At 42.7% G+C, this 15,743-nt stretch overlaps 1 protein-coding gene and 1 long non-coding RNA gene across 3 annotated transcripts; both read left to right on the top strand.

Annotated features, from left to right (window-relative positions):
- The first annotated feature begins 3,389 nt into the window (after positions 1–3,389).
- On the top strand, positions 3,390–5,536 carry LOC138949907 (tumor protein 63-like). The gene is made up of 2 exons (XM_070321691.1): positions 3,390–3,575; positions 4,919–5,536. Exons 1-2 carry the CDS (start codon positions 3,390–3,392, stop codon positions 5,534–5,536), a joined length of 804 nt encoding a protein of 267 aa, XP_070177792.1.
- Positions 5,537–13,167: 7,631 nt separating this feature from the next.
- LOC138951523 (uncharacterized) lies at positions 13,168–14,392 on the top strand. Of its 2 annotated transcripts, XR_011451141.1 has the most exons (3): positions 13,168–13,186; positions 13,760–13,852; positions 14,097–14,392. It is a non-coding gene; the product is annotated as an uncharacterized lncRNA (long non-coding RNA). The 2 variants fall into 2 exon arrangements; XR_011451140.1 differs by lacking the exon at positions 13,168–13,186 and having other exon boundaries at positions 13,361–13,852.
- The last annotated feature ends 1,351 nt before the right edge of the window (positions 14,393–15,743 follow it).

The following is a 15,743-nucleotide window of genomic DNA, read 5'->3' as shown; positions in this document are numbered from 1 at the left end:
ACACACCGGTCTCAAAATAGCAACTGGTCACTGGTGGTCGAATAGCAATATCAGCTGAAGAGACGTTATAAAATAACTACCAACCAACCATATGACACACCGGTCTCAAAATTAACTGGTCACTGGTGGTCGAATAGCAATATCAGCTGAAGAGACGTTATAAAACAACCAACCAACCTAATAACACGCCGGTCTCGAATAGCAATATCAGCTGAAGAGACGTTATAAAATAACAACCAACCAAACATATGACACACCGGTCTCAAAATTAACTGGTCACTGGTGGTCGAATAGCAATATCAGCTGAAGAGACGTTATAAAATAACCACCAACCATCCATATAACACGCCGGTCACGAATAGCAATATCAGCTGAAGAGACGTTATAAAATAACCACCAACCATCCATATAACACGCCGGTCACGAATAGCAATATCAGCTGAAGAGACGTTATCAAATAACATCCAACCAACCATATGACACACCTGTCTAAGAACGGCAGCTTCAGCTGTGTGTAACCGGAGCCCTAGAGAGGGTCCGTATCCTCATTAATTGTTCTCAGGGGGAGGCTGAAGATTGCCGAGGAGAGCAACTATGGTTATCTTACCTTTACTTTAGCCCTATGTAATGTAGCTGCACAATGTCTAGTCTATGCCTCGCGTTGTGTTCAATACATGTGCCTACAATACTAGCCGACCTCGGTATTCAGAGGAAACCCTGTGTGTTTCTTAGTGATCTAGACTGTGTGTTACATAAATATTGTGATGTGTGTTTTGGATGTTAGAATTTGCCACGTACAGTACAGTTTTAACAACACATGTTTACAGGACAACAGTCAAGGAGAGGCAGAAGTTACAATACATGACACGAAAGCAAGCTCACACACTTACGTTCGTTCACCGACACACGCATGATCACGCTCACCTCTCGTACGCACAGTGATGTTCACCATAACTCATAGGAAACAGTTACAAGGTTTTATTTTACACTATATTACATGAAAAGCAAGTAAACAAACCCATCAAACAAAGCACCAAACAATCCTTAACTTTACCTAGCGTTTACCCTAACTCCGATTAATAACTAACACCTACGGCTCCTTTCTTATGTATGCTTATCTCGTTCCTGCTGGCTCTGTTTCACACACAAGACGGACACGGCAACAATACGTATACTCAACACTGAAAGACAGAACGAACATGCAAACGTTCAGCATTTAAATGCAATGCTGAGAGACAACGATCAAGCAAAACACACAGCATTTATTCGACGCTGAGAGACAACGATCAAGCAAAACACACAGCATTTGTTCAACGCTGAGAGACAACGATCAAGCAAAACACACAGCATTTATTCGACGCTGAGAGACAACGATCAAGCAAAACACACAGCATTTGTTCAACGCTGAGAGACAACGATCAAGCAAAACACACAGCATTTGTTCAACGCTGAGAGACAACGATCAAGCAAAACACACAGCATTTGTTCAACGCTGAGAGACAACGATCAAGCAAAACACACAGCATTTGTTCAACGCTGAGAGACAACGATCAAGCAAAACACACAGCATTTGTTCAACGCTGAGAGACAACGATCAAGCAAAACACACGGCATTTGTTCAACGCTGAGAGACAACGATCAAGCAAAACACACAGCATTTGTTCGACGCTGAGAGACAACGATCAAGCAGAACACACAGCATTTGTTCAACGCTGAGAGACAACGATCAAGCAAAACACACAGCATTTGTTCAACGCTGAGAGACAAAACGAACTACGAAACAGAGACATAGTACACACTTGTGCAGCGTGTAAGAAAGAGAGAGAAAAAGACGAGGAAAAGAGAGCAAGCACTTATTCAGCGCTGACTGACGAGATTCGCAGAGCCGGCCTCTTTTATAGTCTCTCAAAGACTCGGTACTAATCTTCTGTGATCGCTGCCGTGGGCTGGCTGTAAGGGAGGGGATGGGGTATCTACAGGAAAGGTGGGGGTGACTAGAAGGAAGGTGGGGTCACTGAGTACCTGCAACTCTGAGCTAGTAGGGCTCTCCCGCTACACTGTATTTCCAAAATTCAAAAATGGGTTCAAGAGAACGGGTTCAAATTTTCCCTGGCTAAAACCGAATGTATTCATTTCCACAGGGAAAAACATCAAGTTCTTCAGCCTTCTCTTTTTATGAACAACCATAAAATTAAAGTTTCTAAACAAGTCAAATTTCTTGGTCTGATTTTTGACAGCAACCTTTTTTTTTACCCCACATCAAATATTTAAGAACCAAATGTCAAAAGGGTCTCAACGTTCTCAAAGTTATAAATCACACGGATTGGGGGGCTGACAGAGCAACATTGCTACGTCTGTATCGGTCTCTTCTCCGTCCACAGCTAGACTACGGTTGTATTGTGTATGGTTCTGCAAAGAGAAATGTCCTCAAGGCCTTAGATCCCATCCACCATCAGGGTCTGAGAGTTTGTTTGGGTGCGTTTCGCACAACACCAGTGGATAGTTTGTATGCCGAGTCGCGAGAACCTCCTCTGGAGATCCGCAGACTTTGGCTTTCCATGAACTATTACCTTAAGCTAAAGGCAAACACCGAAAACCCTGCTCATGAATGTGTTATTAATCATATTTTGAAGGAAAATTTTTTAGCCAAACCTACTAAAATACCAACTTTCGGAATACGTATGCTTTCTGAATGTGAAAGGGCTGTTATAGATATTGATTCTGTCTGTGACGATCCTTTGACAACAAACACTCCACCCTGGCAGTTAGAAAACCCAACTGTCAATTTTTCCCTAACTTCTTTCAAGAAGAATGAAACATCGGACTCTGTCTTTAGACAGCTGTTTCTTGAGTAGTGCTCAAAGTACACAGAGTATGAATTTATTTTTACTGACTGCTCTCTCAAAGACGATTCAGTTTCTAACAAGAAATTACATCAACCACTTCAACTCCGGCTCCCTAATGGTTCGTCGGTGTATTCGGCGGAACTTAGGGCCATCATCTTGGCATTAAAATTAATTTACGGATTTTATGTATTAGAAGTGTTATCTAAAAATGTGCAATGATTGACTTCGATATAACCTTGAATGGTTGAAAACGACGTTAAACACCAAATAAAGAAAGAATGATTGACTTGTGGGGTCCTGATTTGGCCTATTATGGTCCGCTAGACCCGAAAAGCAACAGCTAACTAACAGTGTTTGCTTCCGTGCCCAAAACGTTGGCATCGGAAGCACCTCAGGGGTGAGGGAACGAACATTGATACTGGAACAATTTCGAACAAAACAACGATCCTTTTTGGTGGAATTGCTGTGCAAAAGGTGAGGAACAATGTGTTTGTTTCCACCTTCCTTCCCTCTCTGTCCGTTCTGGAAACACGGTGAACGTCGATGACGCCCTGCGACGCCAAGCCTTCTTTCAGCTCCGCACAACTCATTCCTTGTAAATGGTACAAACGTACCACACCCCGAGAGGTGTTCAACGATGAGTGGCGGGTTACTGAGATTGCGAAACACATCGACCCAACGTCCAAGTTAGAGTCGTGTCTTGCCAAAAGCAAATCGGACACCTTCTTGGTGGGACAGTCCACCAAGAAGCTACCGTCTCTTTGTCTTTTCACTGTCTGAATAGATTGTGATATTCCCTGAAACCACTTCTCCAGAACAAATGGAGATATCTTTTGGTTTTCAGACTGAAAATGAACTACCAGGTATCGGGGGTACGACCCCTTCACACCTGCTGTAGTAGCCGCAGCTTCTGCTTCATTGTCACTGTCTGAATCTCTATCATTTAGAAGAGGTTGTTCTGTACTACAGGCCACGTATTTACTCCCGCACCCCCAAAACAGTGGCCACCATAAGCGCACCGCCAGCTCTTAAAGAAGAGGAGGGTAGCCAAGATGTGGCAAGGAAGCCACTCTCTGATGTAGACAACATAATGCCAGAGCTCAACGCCTTCTGCCCTGCAATTCAAACGCCTAGTCAGGAAATGTTCAGCACCAAGGAACCAATGTGTGACAGAAGATTGATGGTCTCAGAGCTGCCTGAACCAAGCCCACAGGAAAGCCATGAGACAGGATCAAGTTCACCAGTGCCAAGCCAGGCTGCTGAACACTCCAGCCCAGAAGCAGAGCGTTATAGCCAGTTTGCTCCTTCGATTTTGCCTCACAAGAAGCGCAGAAAGAGCAGCATGATTCCTCCTGAACTAGCTGAGCATAGCCAAAGTGTCATGATTCCACCTGATCTCGAATAGCAATATCAGCTGAAGAGAAGTTATAAAATAACAACCAACCAACCATATCACACACTGTCATTAAACAAAACAGATATGAGGACGCGTCACTGCTTTCTGACGACTCCAGCGCTCACCAAGTCAGTCGGCAAGGCGTCAACCTGGCTGACAAAATCATCTTGTCTCAAATAGCAATATCAGCTGAAGAGACGTTATAAAATAATAGCCAACCATCCATATAACACGCCGGTCTCGAATAGCAATATCAGCTGAAGAGACGCTATAAAATAACAACCAACCAACCTTATAACACGCCGGTCTCGAATAGCAATATCAGCTGAAGAGAAGTTATAAAATAACAACCAACCATCCATATAACACGCCGATCTCGAATAGCAATATCAGCTGAAGAGACGTTATAAAATAACAACCAACCAACCATATAACACGCCGGTCTCGAATAGCAATATCAGCTGAAGAGACGTTATAAAATAACAACAACCAACCATATAACACGCCGGTCTCGAATAGCAATATCAGCTGAAGAGACGCTATAAAATAACAACCAACCAACCTTATAACACGCCGGTCTCGAATAGCAATATCGGCTGAAGAGACGTTATAAAATAACAACCAACCATCCATATAACATCTGTTCATCAGCCACCAGTCCTTTTCATGATGACAGCAATGGGGGTCTCACAATGCCACACACCAACACATCATCTGCTGTGCAGAATTCACTGACTACGCAGGGGACTACAAATTCCAAATATCATTCGCCCCTTCGTCCAAAGAAACAAAGTCAACAACATGGACGCATTCGGCAGCCCTGAAGAAACTGTATGTTCGAATGGCAACAACGTGTCCCGTGCGGTTCAAGACAGAGAACCAAGCTCCCCAAGGTGCCTATATCCGTGGAATGCCCGTTTTCTCCAAACCAGAACACTGTCAGGAGGTGTTGAAAAGATGTCCAAATCACGCGAACGACGACATCAAGAAAAACATCCCTGCTGCCAACCTTCTTGTGCGGTGTGAACACAAGATAGCACGCTATATGGAAGAAGCATCGACGTTGAGACATTCCGTCATCATCCCCTACGAAATGCCGCAGGCTGGCTCGGAATGGGTCACAAATTTGTTTCAGTTTATGTGCCTTGGGTCTTGTGTGTGCGGGCCCAACAGACGTCCAATCCACATTGTGTTCACGCTGGAACACGACAACATCGTGCTGGGAAGGAGGACAATCGAGGTCAGCATCTGTGCCTGCCCCAGGCGAGACCGCAAACAGGATGACCATGAATGAGAAGCAGCAGAAGGGAGGTGAAGTTGCCAAGTATGCTCTCAACACCACCATCACTAGTGTTTGTAAAAAGAGGAAAGCAGACGACTGAGACCAGAGAAAACATAATCATGGTGGAAAATATAAACCTCAGGGAACAGAGATCTGGGCAAACATAGACCTGAAGGAACATAGACCCAAGGGAACATAGACCTGGGCAAACATAGACCTGAAGGAACCTGGGGAACATCGACATGGGTAATCGTGTAACTGATCCCAGACAGAAAAGACCATGAAGATAAGACTAACCTATATGGTGGTGGTGAGTATGAAGAATCGGAAAAAGACTCGAACAGCCTCTTTTCTCTCCTATTTCGTCCTCGGCTCTCACGCCTCTCTGCTGACGCTTTGGGTACCCTGGTTTGATGGTCCTCTCTGGCACTATGTGACAACCTGTTGAAAACCAAAGGTTCAAGTAGTGGAGATATAGAACTGTCAATATTAATGCTGAGAGGAAAATTCAGCTGACAAGAATGCAAACAGACTAGATCCTAGTCATTCCAACATCATGGACAGTCTGTTGAGGTATGAAATATAGTTTTGGAGGTGACCTCACGTTAAAGTTGTATTTTCCCCCGGCGTGCACGGGCTCCCATGGGGTCGCCTTCTCGCGGCGGGAGTGTTTCCACTAAGCTACCCCACTCCTTTACTTCTCTTCTTTTGTCTTATTTCTGCCTTACCAGTCCTTTCACCTATATTTCCTTCCAAAAAACTCTCCCTACTATTCCCTGCAGTTTTCTGATTCCTTTCTTGTCTTATTTCTACCTGACTGGATCCGTCACCTTTATTTCACTTCCCAAAAGTCTTCTTTTCCACATCCTTATTTCTCTGTGGTCTTCTTAAGACCCAGCGTGTTTGCCGTGCGCTGCGACCTGTACCGGTTTGGGCTGGTGACCTGATGATTGAGGGGTTTACTTAGTTGCGACTTTGTAGCGCCAACACATCATTTTGGCCCAGTCTTTATCTAAGACAGGAGGTTGAAAAAGGCTTACCCGCTTCAATCAATCGGCTGGTCAAGTCTGGGTATATGTCTTGAGCATATTGCATCGGACCTTTGGCTAAAGGAGCAAGCGGCGGTAGGAGGGGGCGGCGGTAGTCGGGACAAACACTATGCCAGGTTGTTACCTAATCCGTTTCCGCTTGGAAAGAGTTGACGAACATTATGCCAAGTTGTTACCTAACCCGTTTCCGCTTGGAAAGAGTTAAATCTCCTATTACAGATTGATACCATATGTTTCCTCTTATCGCTGCGTATATCCATCTGTATCCTTGGCGCTCTGGAGTTGGATAACCGCTCCACCTAAGCGTCCCCTTGTTGGGCTCCGTGGTGGGTGGGGATCAGATGCGACGAAGATAAAGGCCCCAAACATGGCCACCTCTTCTTTTTCTTCTTTTTTTTCAAGCACCCGAAACGGAAACAAACGAAGATACTGCGTTGACTCTGACTCTGACGATGAAGTCCGAGTCAGAGCAACAAAGAACAACATCAGCGAGGCCTGGCCCCGTTTCATTGTTGTTGAGACAGCAGATGAGGCACAGCCCATCTCCAAACTTTCGCCTTTTGCGATACAGAAGGTTATTGCAGGAGTATCATCAACGATAGACAACATTAAGAGACTTCGTAATGGTTCTCTACTGATTGAATGTCCTTCAAAAAAGGCATCAGATGGTCTTCTCCGTCTGAATGGTCAGAAATTTGTTGATAGACCGGTCAAGGTCAGTCCTCACAGAGGCCTGAACACCAGCAAAGGAGTCATCCGATGCCGAGAGCTGGAGGGCCTCAGTGAGGCTGAAATAAAAGAAGGTCTAAAGGATCAAGGTGTCATTGATGTGTACCGGGTGTTGATCAGGAAGGGCGATATCAGAGTACCCACCAACACCCTTTTCGTCACTTTTTGTACCCCAACCATCCCTGAGAAAATCAAAGTGGGATTTGTTCAAATAAGAGTGACTCTGTATATTCCATCACCAATGAGATGTTTCCAATGCCAAAGATTTGGACATTCAAAGGCTGGATGTAAACAGAAGGCAGTGTGCGAGAGGTGTGGCGGAGATCCTCACGAAGGTCCCTGCACATCACCACCCACCTGCACAAACTGTAAGGGAAACCATTCCCCGTCCTCCAGAGAATGTCCAAAATACAAGTTTGAACAGGCCATTCAAAAAACAAAAACGGAGAAAAAGATGTCTTTCTCAGACGCCAGGAAGGAGGTTGAAAAAACGAATGTTTTTTCCTTCCAGAAAAGTTTTGCGGCAGCAGTCAGTCAAAGACCTGCAACAAAGTCAACACCCACCCAGACCAGTATTTCGTATAGGTCTGTGGGTGTCCAGGCAGGCCCGTCCATGTTGAAAAGGACAGAGCCCACAAGAAACAAAAGTATTTGTACACAGACAGATGAAAGCACAGGTGGGGCTATCCCCACTGGAGACTCTATGGGGTCTCCTGGTGAGGTTTGCTTCACCGCCCCAACTGGAGACCCTGTGGGGGCTCCTGGTGAGGTTCGCTTCACCACCCCAATTGAGGACCCTATGGGGTCTCCTGGTGAGGTTCGCTTCACCACCCCAACCCAGAAGCCCGTTCACAGGGCAACTCACAGGAAGGGGGCCGTCGAGGTTGTGGAGGTAGTGGACCTTACTAAATCCACACCACGAACACCTCCGGACAAGGGAAAAGTTACTCTGCCCCAAAGATCGCCTCGCACCCCAAAAATGGAGAGAAATCCCATCACATTATACAATCATTTTGGGAGTTTATCCGACTTAGAGGGTATGGAGGCAGAAACTTCTTAAAACTAAACAAACATAGCCAATTTTATTCAATGGAATTGTAGAGGGGTCCAAGCTAACTATGAAGAATTATGTCTACTTTTACACAAATTTCATCCTGTTGCTACAGCATTACAGGAAACAATGCTGAAACCAAACAAAGATTTTAATGTATCTGGATACAATGTTTTTAGAAACCATTCAGACAATAACACGTCTGGGGGAGTTGCTCTTTTGATTAAGAAAAGTGTACTTTGTAGTGAGATCAACCTATGTACAAACATTCAAGCTGTCGCAGCACGAGTGACATTAGATAAAACCATCACTCTCTGCAGTGTATATCTGTCACCATCAAAATGTTACACGAAGCACGATCTTGAAAATCTTATTGATCAGCTTCCAGCTCCCTTTGTTTTAATGGGAGATTTTAACGCTCATTCCCCTTTATGGGGCAGCAACTCTCTAAGTACGAGAGGACGAATTCTAGAAGATTTTTTAGACAATCGTAATCTATGCGTTTTAAACGATGGAGTACCAACCTATCTCCATCCAGCAACAGGATGCAAGTCCATACTAGATCTAGTTATTTGCGACACCTCTCTTGTTCTAGACTTTGAATTTAAAGTCTATGATGACACATGTGGTAGCGATCATTTCCCTATCTTGATGTCTCAAATAGATGGATTGGAAGAAGCTTCCCCCCAGAGATGGAACCTGAACAAGGCAAACTGGCTGTCTTTTACTGCCGAATGTTCTGTCCAACTCACAGAAGACACTGTCTTTGATGGAAGTGACGACCCATCATCTATTTTTACAAACACTCTACAAGACATTGCCACTGAGTACATCCCAAAAACATCTTCAAACAACCGCATTAAAGTGCCATGGTTTAATCAAGAATGCCAAGAAGCCCGATCTGAGCGAAAGAGAAGTCTACACAGGTTCTACAGATGCCCGACCCTTAGCAAGAAGTTGACTTTCTTCAGATTTCGCGCTAAGAGTCGCACTGTCATAAAACATTCTAAAAGAACATCCTGGAGGTCTTTTTGCTCAAACTTAAACTCTAAGGTATCATCAAGTAAAGTTTGGAATGCTATTCGTAAAATCAAAGGGAAAAAAGGATCTGCATCAATTAACCACCTTGTGGTAAATGGATCCCTTATAACCCAGAAGAATGAAGTAGCAAACGTTCTGGCTTCAACAATGGAAAAAAACTCATCAATAGAAAATTACTGCACAGATTTTCAAAAAATCAAAGCCACCCAAGAACGTAAACCCATAAACTTCTCATCTCAGAATGAGGAGAACTACAACAAGTTGTTCAGTATAACTGAACTCAAACAAGCCTTACAAAAATGCAACAACTCAGCAATGGGGCTGGACGGAATACATTATCAGTTCCTCACACACCTACCAGAAAGTTGTCTTCTGGTCTTGCTGAAGGTTTTTAACCACATATGGGAGAGTGGATCCTTTCCACCTTCATGGCAAGAAGCGATGATTGTCCCCATTCCAAAACCAGGTAAAGATCATACAAACCCCAGCAACTACCGTCCGATAGCCTTGACCAGCTGTCTGTGTAAAACCATGGAGAGATTGGTCAACGCTAGGATGGTGTGGTACCTAGAAAAACAAAACCTCTTAAGTGATGTGCAATGTGGCTTCCGAAAGGGACACAGCACCACTGATCATTTGGTACGTTTTGAGACCTTCGTTCGAGAGGCCTTTGCGAGATCTGAACATGTACTAGCTATATTTTTTGACCTCGAGAAGGCTTACGACACGACCTGGAAACACGGTATTTTAGCTGATTTGCATGAAATGGGTTTTCGTGGACGTCTCCCTGTTTTTGTGGAAGGATTTCTAAGTAATCGATTGTTTACAGTACGGGTTGGTCCCAACCTATCAGAGTTCTGTCAACAAGAGATGGGTGTTCCTCAAGGAAGCATTCTATCACCCATGTTGTTCAACATCAAAATCAATAACATAGTAAAGGCAGTACTGAAAGGATCCGAGTCATCCTTGTTTGTTGATGACTTTGCACTTTGTGTGCGTGGCAAATCCCTACATAGAGTGGAAAGGCAGCTTCAATTATGTATAGACAAGGTGCAAAAATGGGTAACGGAGAACGGTTTCAAATTTTCCACCAGCAAAACTGTCTGTATGCATCTTTGCAAACAAAGGGGAGCCATGCCAGAACCCTCTCTGGTCCTGAATGGTAATCCTGTCAAGGTTGTTGAAGAATTTAAATTCCTAGGACTGACCTTTGACCGTCTTCTCACAAAATGTGTAGACGTTCAAGAATTTCGAGACAAACACTACAATGCGGAAACACTGAAGGTTTTATTCCGGGATGTTCCCCCGGACAAGATTTTTAACTTTTTAAAAGAGATCAAGATTTTTTACAAGATTTAAAGTACCAGAAGTGAAAATTATTAATTTTTAGAACCTTCTTTTACAGTGATAGATTTGAATGTAAATAGTCTGAAACGTAGAACTTGCCATATGAAGGGAAAAGAAAATAACTGCATCGGTCTCGAATAGCAGCTAGCATCTGCTGAAGAGACATTAAACCCCAAAAACCAACCAACCAACCAACCTTAAACATATCCAGTATCTGAGAACATCATGTCTGAAAGCTCTGGATGTATTGAAAGTGGTTTCTCATACGGACTGGGGTGCTGACCGCACAGTCCTACTCAGACTTTACCGTGCTTTAATCCGATCCAAGTTGGACTATGGTTGTGTCGTCTATGGTGGAGCCGCAAAATCCAACCTAAGGCTATTAGACACAATACACCACCAGGGTATACGTCTTTGTCTGGGAGCTTTCAGGACGTCTCCAGTACAGTCCTTATATTTTGAGGCCAAAGAACCCTCTCTGAGGCTGCGACGCCTGAAACTCACCCTAAATTATGTGTTGAAACTGAAAGCTATGCCTACAAATCCAGCCTACCAATGCGTATTTCAACCACAATGCTCTGAATTTTTTGAAAGTCACCCAAATGATCGAGCACCTCTGTCTTCTCGGATTCAGTCACATCTGGCCGAATCAAAGATAAAACTCGATCATGTTAGTGAAAATCGATGGACAGAAACACCACCATGGACATTGCCAGATCCAGTTGTTCGACTCGATCTGACAAGGTTAAAGAAGTCAGAGACAAATGATTTGATTTTTAAACAGTGTTTTAGCCAGTTCTGTACCGAGTTTCCTTCCCATCAACGAATATACACTGATGGGTCCAAAGCTGAAAGTAAAGTGGCATCAGCTTCTGTCACAGGTCCTAATCTCGATAGGGCCTTTTCGGCCCGTCTTCCGGATGACAGTTCTGTATTTTCTGCAGAGTTGAAAGCTTTACAGCTAGCTCTGAAACAGGTATATCAGTCAAAAAAGAAAGACTTCCTGATTCTGTCGGATTCCCTATCGGCTCTTACCGCCGTGAAGAGAATTCAGCTAGATCACCCACTGTTGGTCGAAATCCAAGAGCTACATGCATCTCTGATTGAAGAAGGCAAAAGGATTGTGTTTGCATGGGTGCCATCCCATGTTGGAATTAGAGGCAACTCTGCAGCTGATCAAGCTGCTAAAGAAGCCAGAGAAAGACTCATCACTGACAAACACACAAAGCATTCAGATTTCAGAACTCGCACCAACATGTACATAAAGTACCTATGGCAGAGTGAATGGGACGAATGTGAAGAAAATAAACTTCATAAGATCGTTCCCCAGCTGTCGGACAGCCTACCCCAATGTCGCCTCAACAGGAAAGAAGAGACAGTTCTCTGTCGCTTACACATTGGGCACAGTCACATTACACATTCGTATCTGCTGAAAGGTGAAGATCCACCATACTGTTTTGGATGTGACGAACCATGGACATTAGAACATGTTCTCACAAAATGTGTAGACGTTCAAGAATTTCGAGACAAACACTGCAATGCGGAAACACTGAAGGTTTTATTCCGGGATGTTCCCCCGGACAAGATTTTTAACTTTTTAAAAGAGATCAAGATTTTTTACAAGATTTAAAGTACCAGAAGTGAAAATTATTAATTTTTAGAACCTTCTTTTACAGTGATAGATTTGAATGTAAATAGTCTGAAACGTAGAACTTGCCATATGAAGGGAAAAGAAAATAACTGCATCGGTCTCGAATAGCAGCTAGCATCTGCTGAAGAGACATTAAACCCCAAAAACCAACCAACCAACCAACCAGTCCTTTCACCTATATTTCCTTCCAAGAAAACTCTCCCTACTATTCCCTGCAGTTTTCCAATTCTTTTCTTGTTGTCTTATTTCTACCTGACTGGACCCATCACCTTTATTTCTCTTACCAAAAGTCTTCTTTTCCACATCCTTATTTCTCTGCACCCCGCATGTCGTAAGAGGCGACTAACGGATTCTGTTTCTCCTTTTACCCTTGTTAAGTGGTTCTTGTATAGAATATAGTCAATGTTTGTAAAGATTTTAGTCAAGCAGTATGTAAGAAATGTTTAGTCCTTTGTACTGGAAACTTGCATTCTCCCAGTAAGGTCATATATTGTACTACGTTGCAAGCCCCTGGAGCAATTTTTTGATTAGTGCTTTTGTGAACAAGAAACACTTAACAAGTGGCTCTATCCCATCTCCCCCCTTTCCCCTATCCCATCTCCCCCCTTTCCCTCGTCGCGATATAACCTTCGTGGTTGTTTTTGCTTGTTTTATTCAACACGTGGTACAGATGTAAACATGTGTCACTGTGTGACTGTGAAATCGAAACCAGCCTTCAATTTTAAAAGTTTCTTCTTCGATCTGACACATGAGAAATGGCAGATGTATAAAACTTAACTACATTTTAAGCAAAAGTACTGTTTAATCATGTGATGATTTGATTGTTGGGTTTAACGGCCGCCTTTCTGTGTCAGTGTGTCATTGTGTCGTCTGTTTGCAAACAGAAAGTCTGCCTTGATTTGCGTTCTGCTGGCACTGTTGGACAGAATAAACGAAACAGGTGTTGGTTTCAAAGTATAAATTATAGACTGTAACTTCTGCTGAATTTGTTTGAGGTTTGGAACTCACAGATTTGGTATAAATTTGCCGCTAGCAAACTGACTGGTTTGGTCAAAATTAAAAACAGGTTTCTGAAAATGAAATTGAAAAAAGTGCTTCAAATTGTAAACATGCCTGTGGGTATTTACAACAATGACGATTATAACAAATATTCCGAAAGTGTATTGATAGAATTATGTACATTTATGTAAAAACATTAACCATTGCATCAAAATTGGTTTGATTGATTGATTGAATGACATTAATGACAAGCAATACGTTTGTAAGTTTTCTGTTCACATTCACTCTAGTTATGATGATGATCTTTGGAATGTCTTATGTTTGAGTTTATTCTTTGTTAAAACCTTTTTTTGTTTCTTATTTACTAGGTCCAGGAAAGAGGGGTGAAGAAGATATCTGGATGAATTCTCACTGGAAGTACCATGAAGCACATCATAAATAAAATATCACTGGAGGAAAAGGTAAGAGTCCTGTCAACGAACTGTGAAAGTAATTAATCAGCCAGTGAATGAATTAAATCAATTAATGGGCAAAACGTCTCTGAGAAAAATGGCTTATTTCAGATGAAAATGTGTTTTCATCAATAATATACCATATTTACATACCATAAAGAACACACTGCGGACATTTAACTCTTCATTTTTGTTCCTTTTTCCAAGTTTTTGAACGAATGATTTTTTGTAAACTGTAGGCATTGTGTTTCAGGCTTTACAGGACACAATGTTGCAAAGCTTCAAGCTGATACTGAGCCTTCTTTTGAATCAAATCCACCATGCCCTGCCACAGACTGACAGTGAAGTTGGCCAAGGGAATCATCCAACAAGGGATGCTGGTGACAGTGACCTTTCCTGGAGAAGCGGTACCGCATCCATGCAGTTCCAGTAGTTCAGAAAAGTGATGACAAATGTTGAAGACACATTCTGCTTGTGAACATTGTTAGCCCAAGATCGACTTGTCATCTATTTCACTTCTTTGTGACAATATAACATTTGAAGAATGAACCAAGTGTTTGTTTGGCTTTATTTTGTAGCATAATTCGAATGTGTAGCAAACACAACCAAAACTATAAGTGGAGAACACAAAATTAAATTAAAAGTGTTTTAAAAATAAGGGATCACAGTTCTTGAACTTTGAAGAAGAATGTTCTTGAATAAGATCATTCTTGAAAAAAAATATTCTAGAACATTGTTGCTGTTCTTGAATTTTGTTCGATATTCTAGAATATTCTACAAGCCAAAAAATTCTAGAATAATGCCAGTTGAAAAATTCTAGAACATTCTAGAATATTCTTGAATAAAAAAAAGTTCTTGAACAACGTTTCGCCGGGGTGGTGTTGATTTTCTGCTTGAGGTACGCCCACACCTGTTCCATGGGGTTCAGATCAGTTTCCCTGGAGGTACGCTTGTGTGGCTAATGCGGTGTGCGTGTCACAAAGATGTGAGTAGCATATTTGTGATGTGAACAACGTTGTGGTTTTAACCTCCCTAATTGTTGAAGGACTGCGAGGCGTAGAGACTGGAGAGCGTTATTCACGTGTTTTGTGCGTTGCACGCAAAACTGGCTTTAGCTTGAGATGAGCTGTGTTTATGAGACATGTAGCTGGTCTGGGTTTAATATCGTCACAACGCTGTAGAGGCTCGACCGAGCAAGGTGTCTAAGCGGGTGTCAAATTTGTCTGGGACAAATTCACTCTTTCAAGAGACGGGTCTCTTAAGGTAAATGATTTACTATGTTGTATATTATTGAAGTTTGATTACATAGCTGCAATGTAAAGGTTAGTGTATACAGAGTGCACTAAAACCTAGTGTGAAGTTTTAAGAGAATTCTTGATGTGATTGTATCAGGGTTTTTCCTGCGGAATTTTGTGAACATAAATGTTACGCATTTATGTTATGTCTAAGATGGTGATGCTTTGTATGGCAGTGTTATTCATAGATTAAGTATTAGCTTGGATATTGAATGTGGACGGAATGTGAACGTAGAATGAACGAGAATGTATGAGTTGATACATGAATGTTTGGAAGAAGAGATGGTTTTAGAGAATGTTGTATTAAGACTTAGTTAAATTCTTCAGGAGTTTCCATGGCGTGTACGAGGGACGAACCTTACACGGAGAAGCGCGGGACGATGGTGGCGAGCAAGGGACCACATCGGCGCAGATGGCTAGATGAGGGGAGTCTTCATCGTTACCGGTCGTAGCTGACGACGGTTCTTTTCGTTAATGGCGGAAAGGGTTTCTCGGGGAGAAACGTGAAAGGTGTGTGTTGGCATCTACAATGAGAGTTTCTGGGAATTCATCATTCTATGAGGATTCAGCGACACAAGGAAGTGAAACTGACGACATGCAGTGAG

The sequence above is a fragment of the Littorina saxatilis genome, linkage group LG16, assembly GCF_037325665.1.
Source record: "Littorina saxatilis isolate snail1 linkage group LG16, US_GU_Lsax_2.0, whole genome shotgun sequence".
Classification (NCBI taxonomy): domain Eukaryota; kingdom Metazoa; phylum Mollusca; class Gastropoda; order Littorinimorpha; family Littorinidae; genus Littorina; species Littorina saxatilis.
This window is presented reverse-complemented; position numbering and strand designations above follow the sequence as displayed.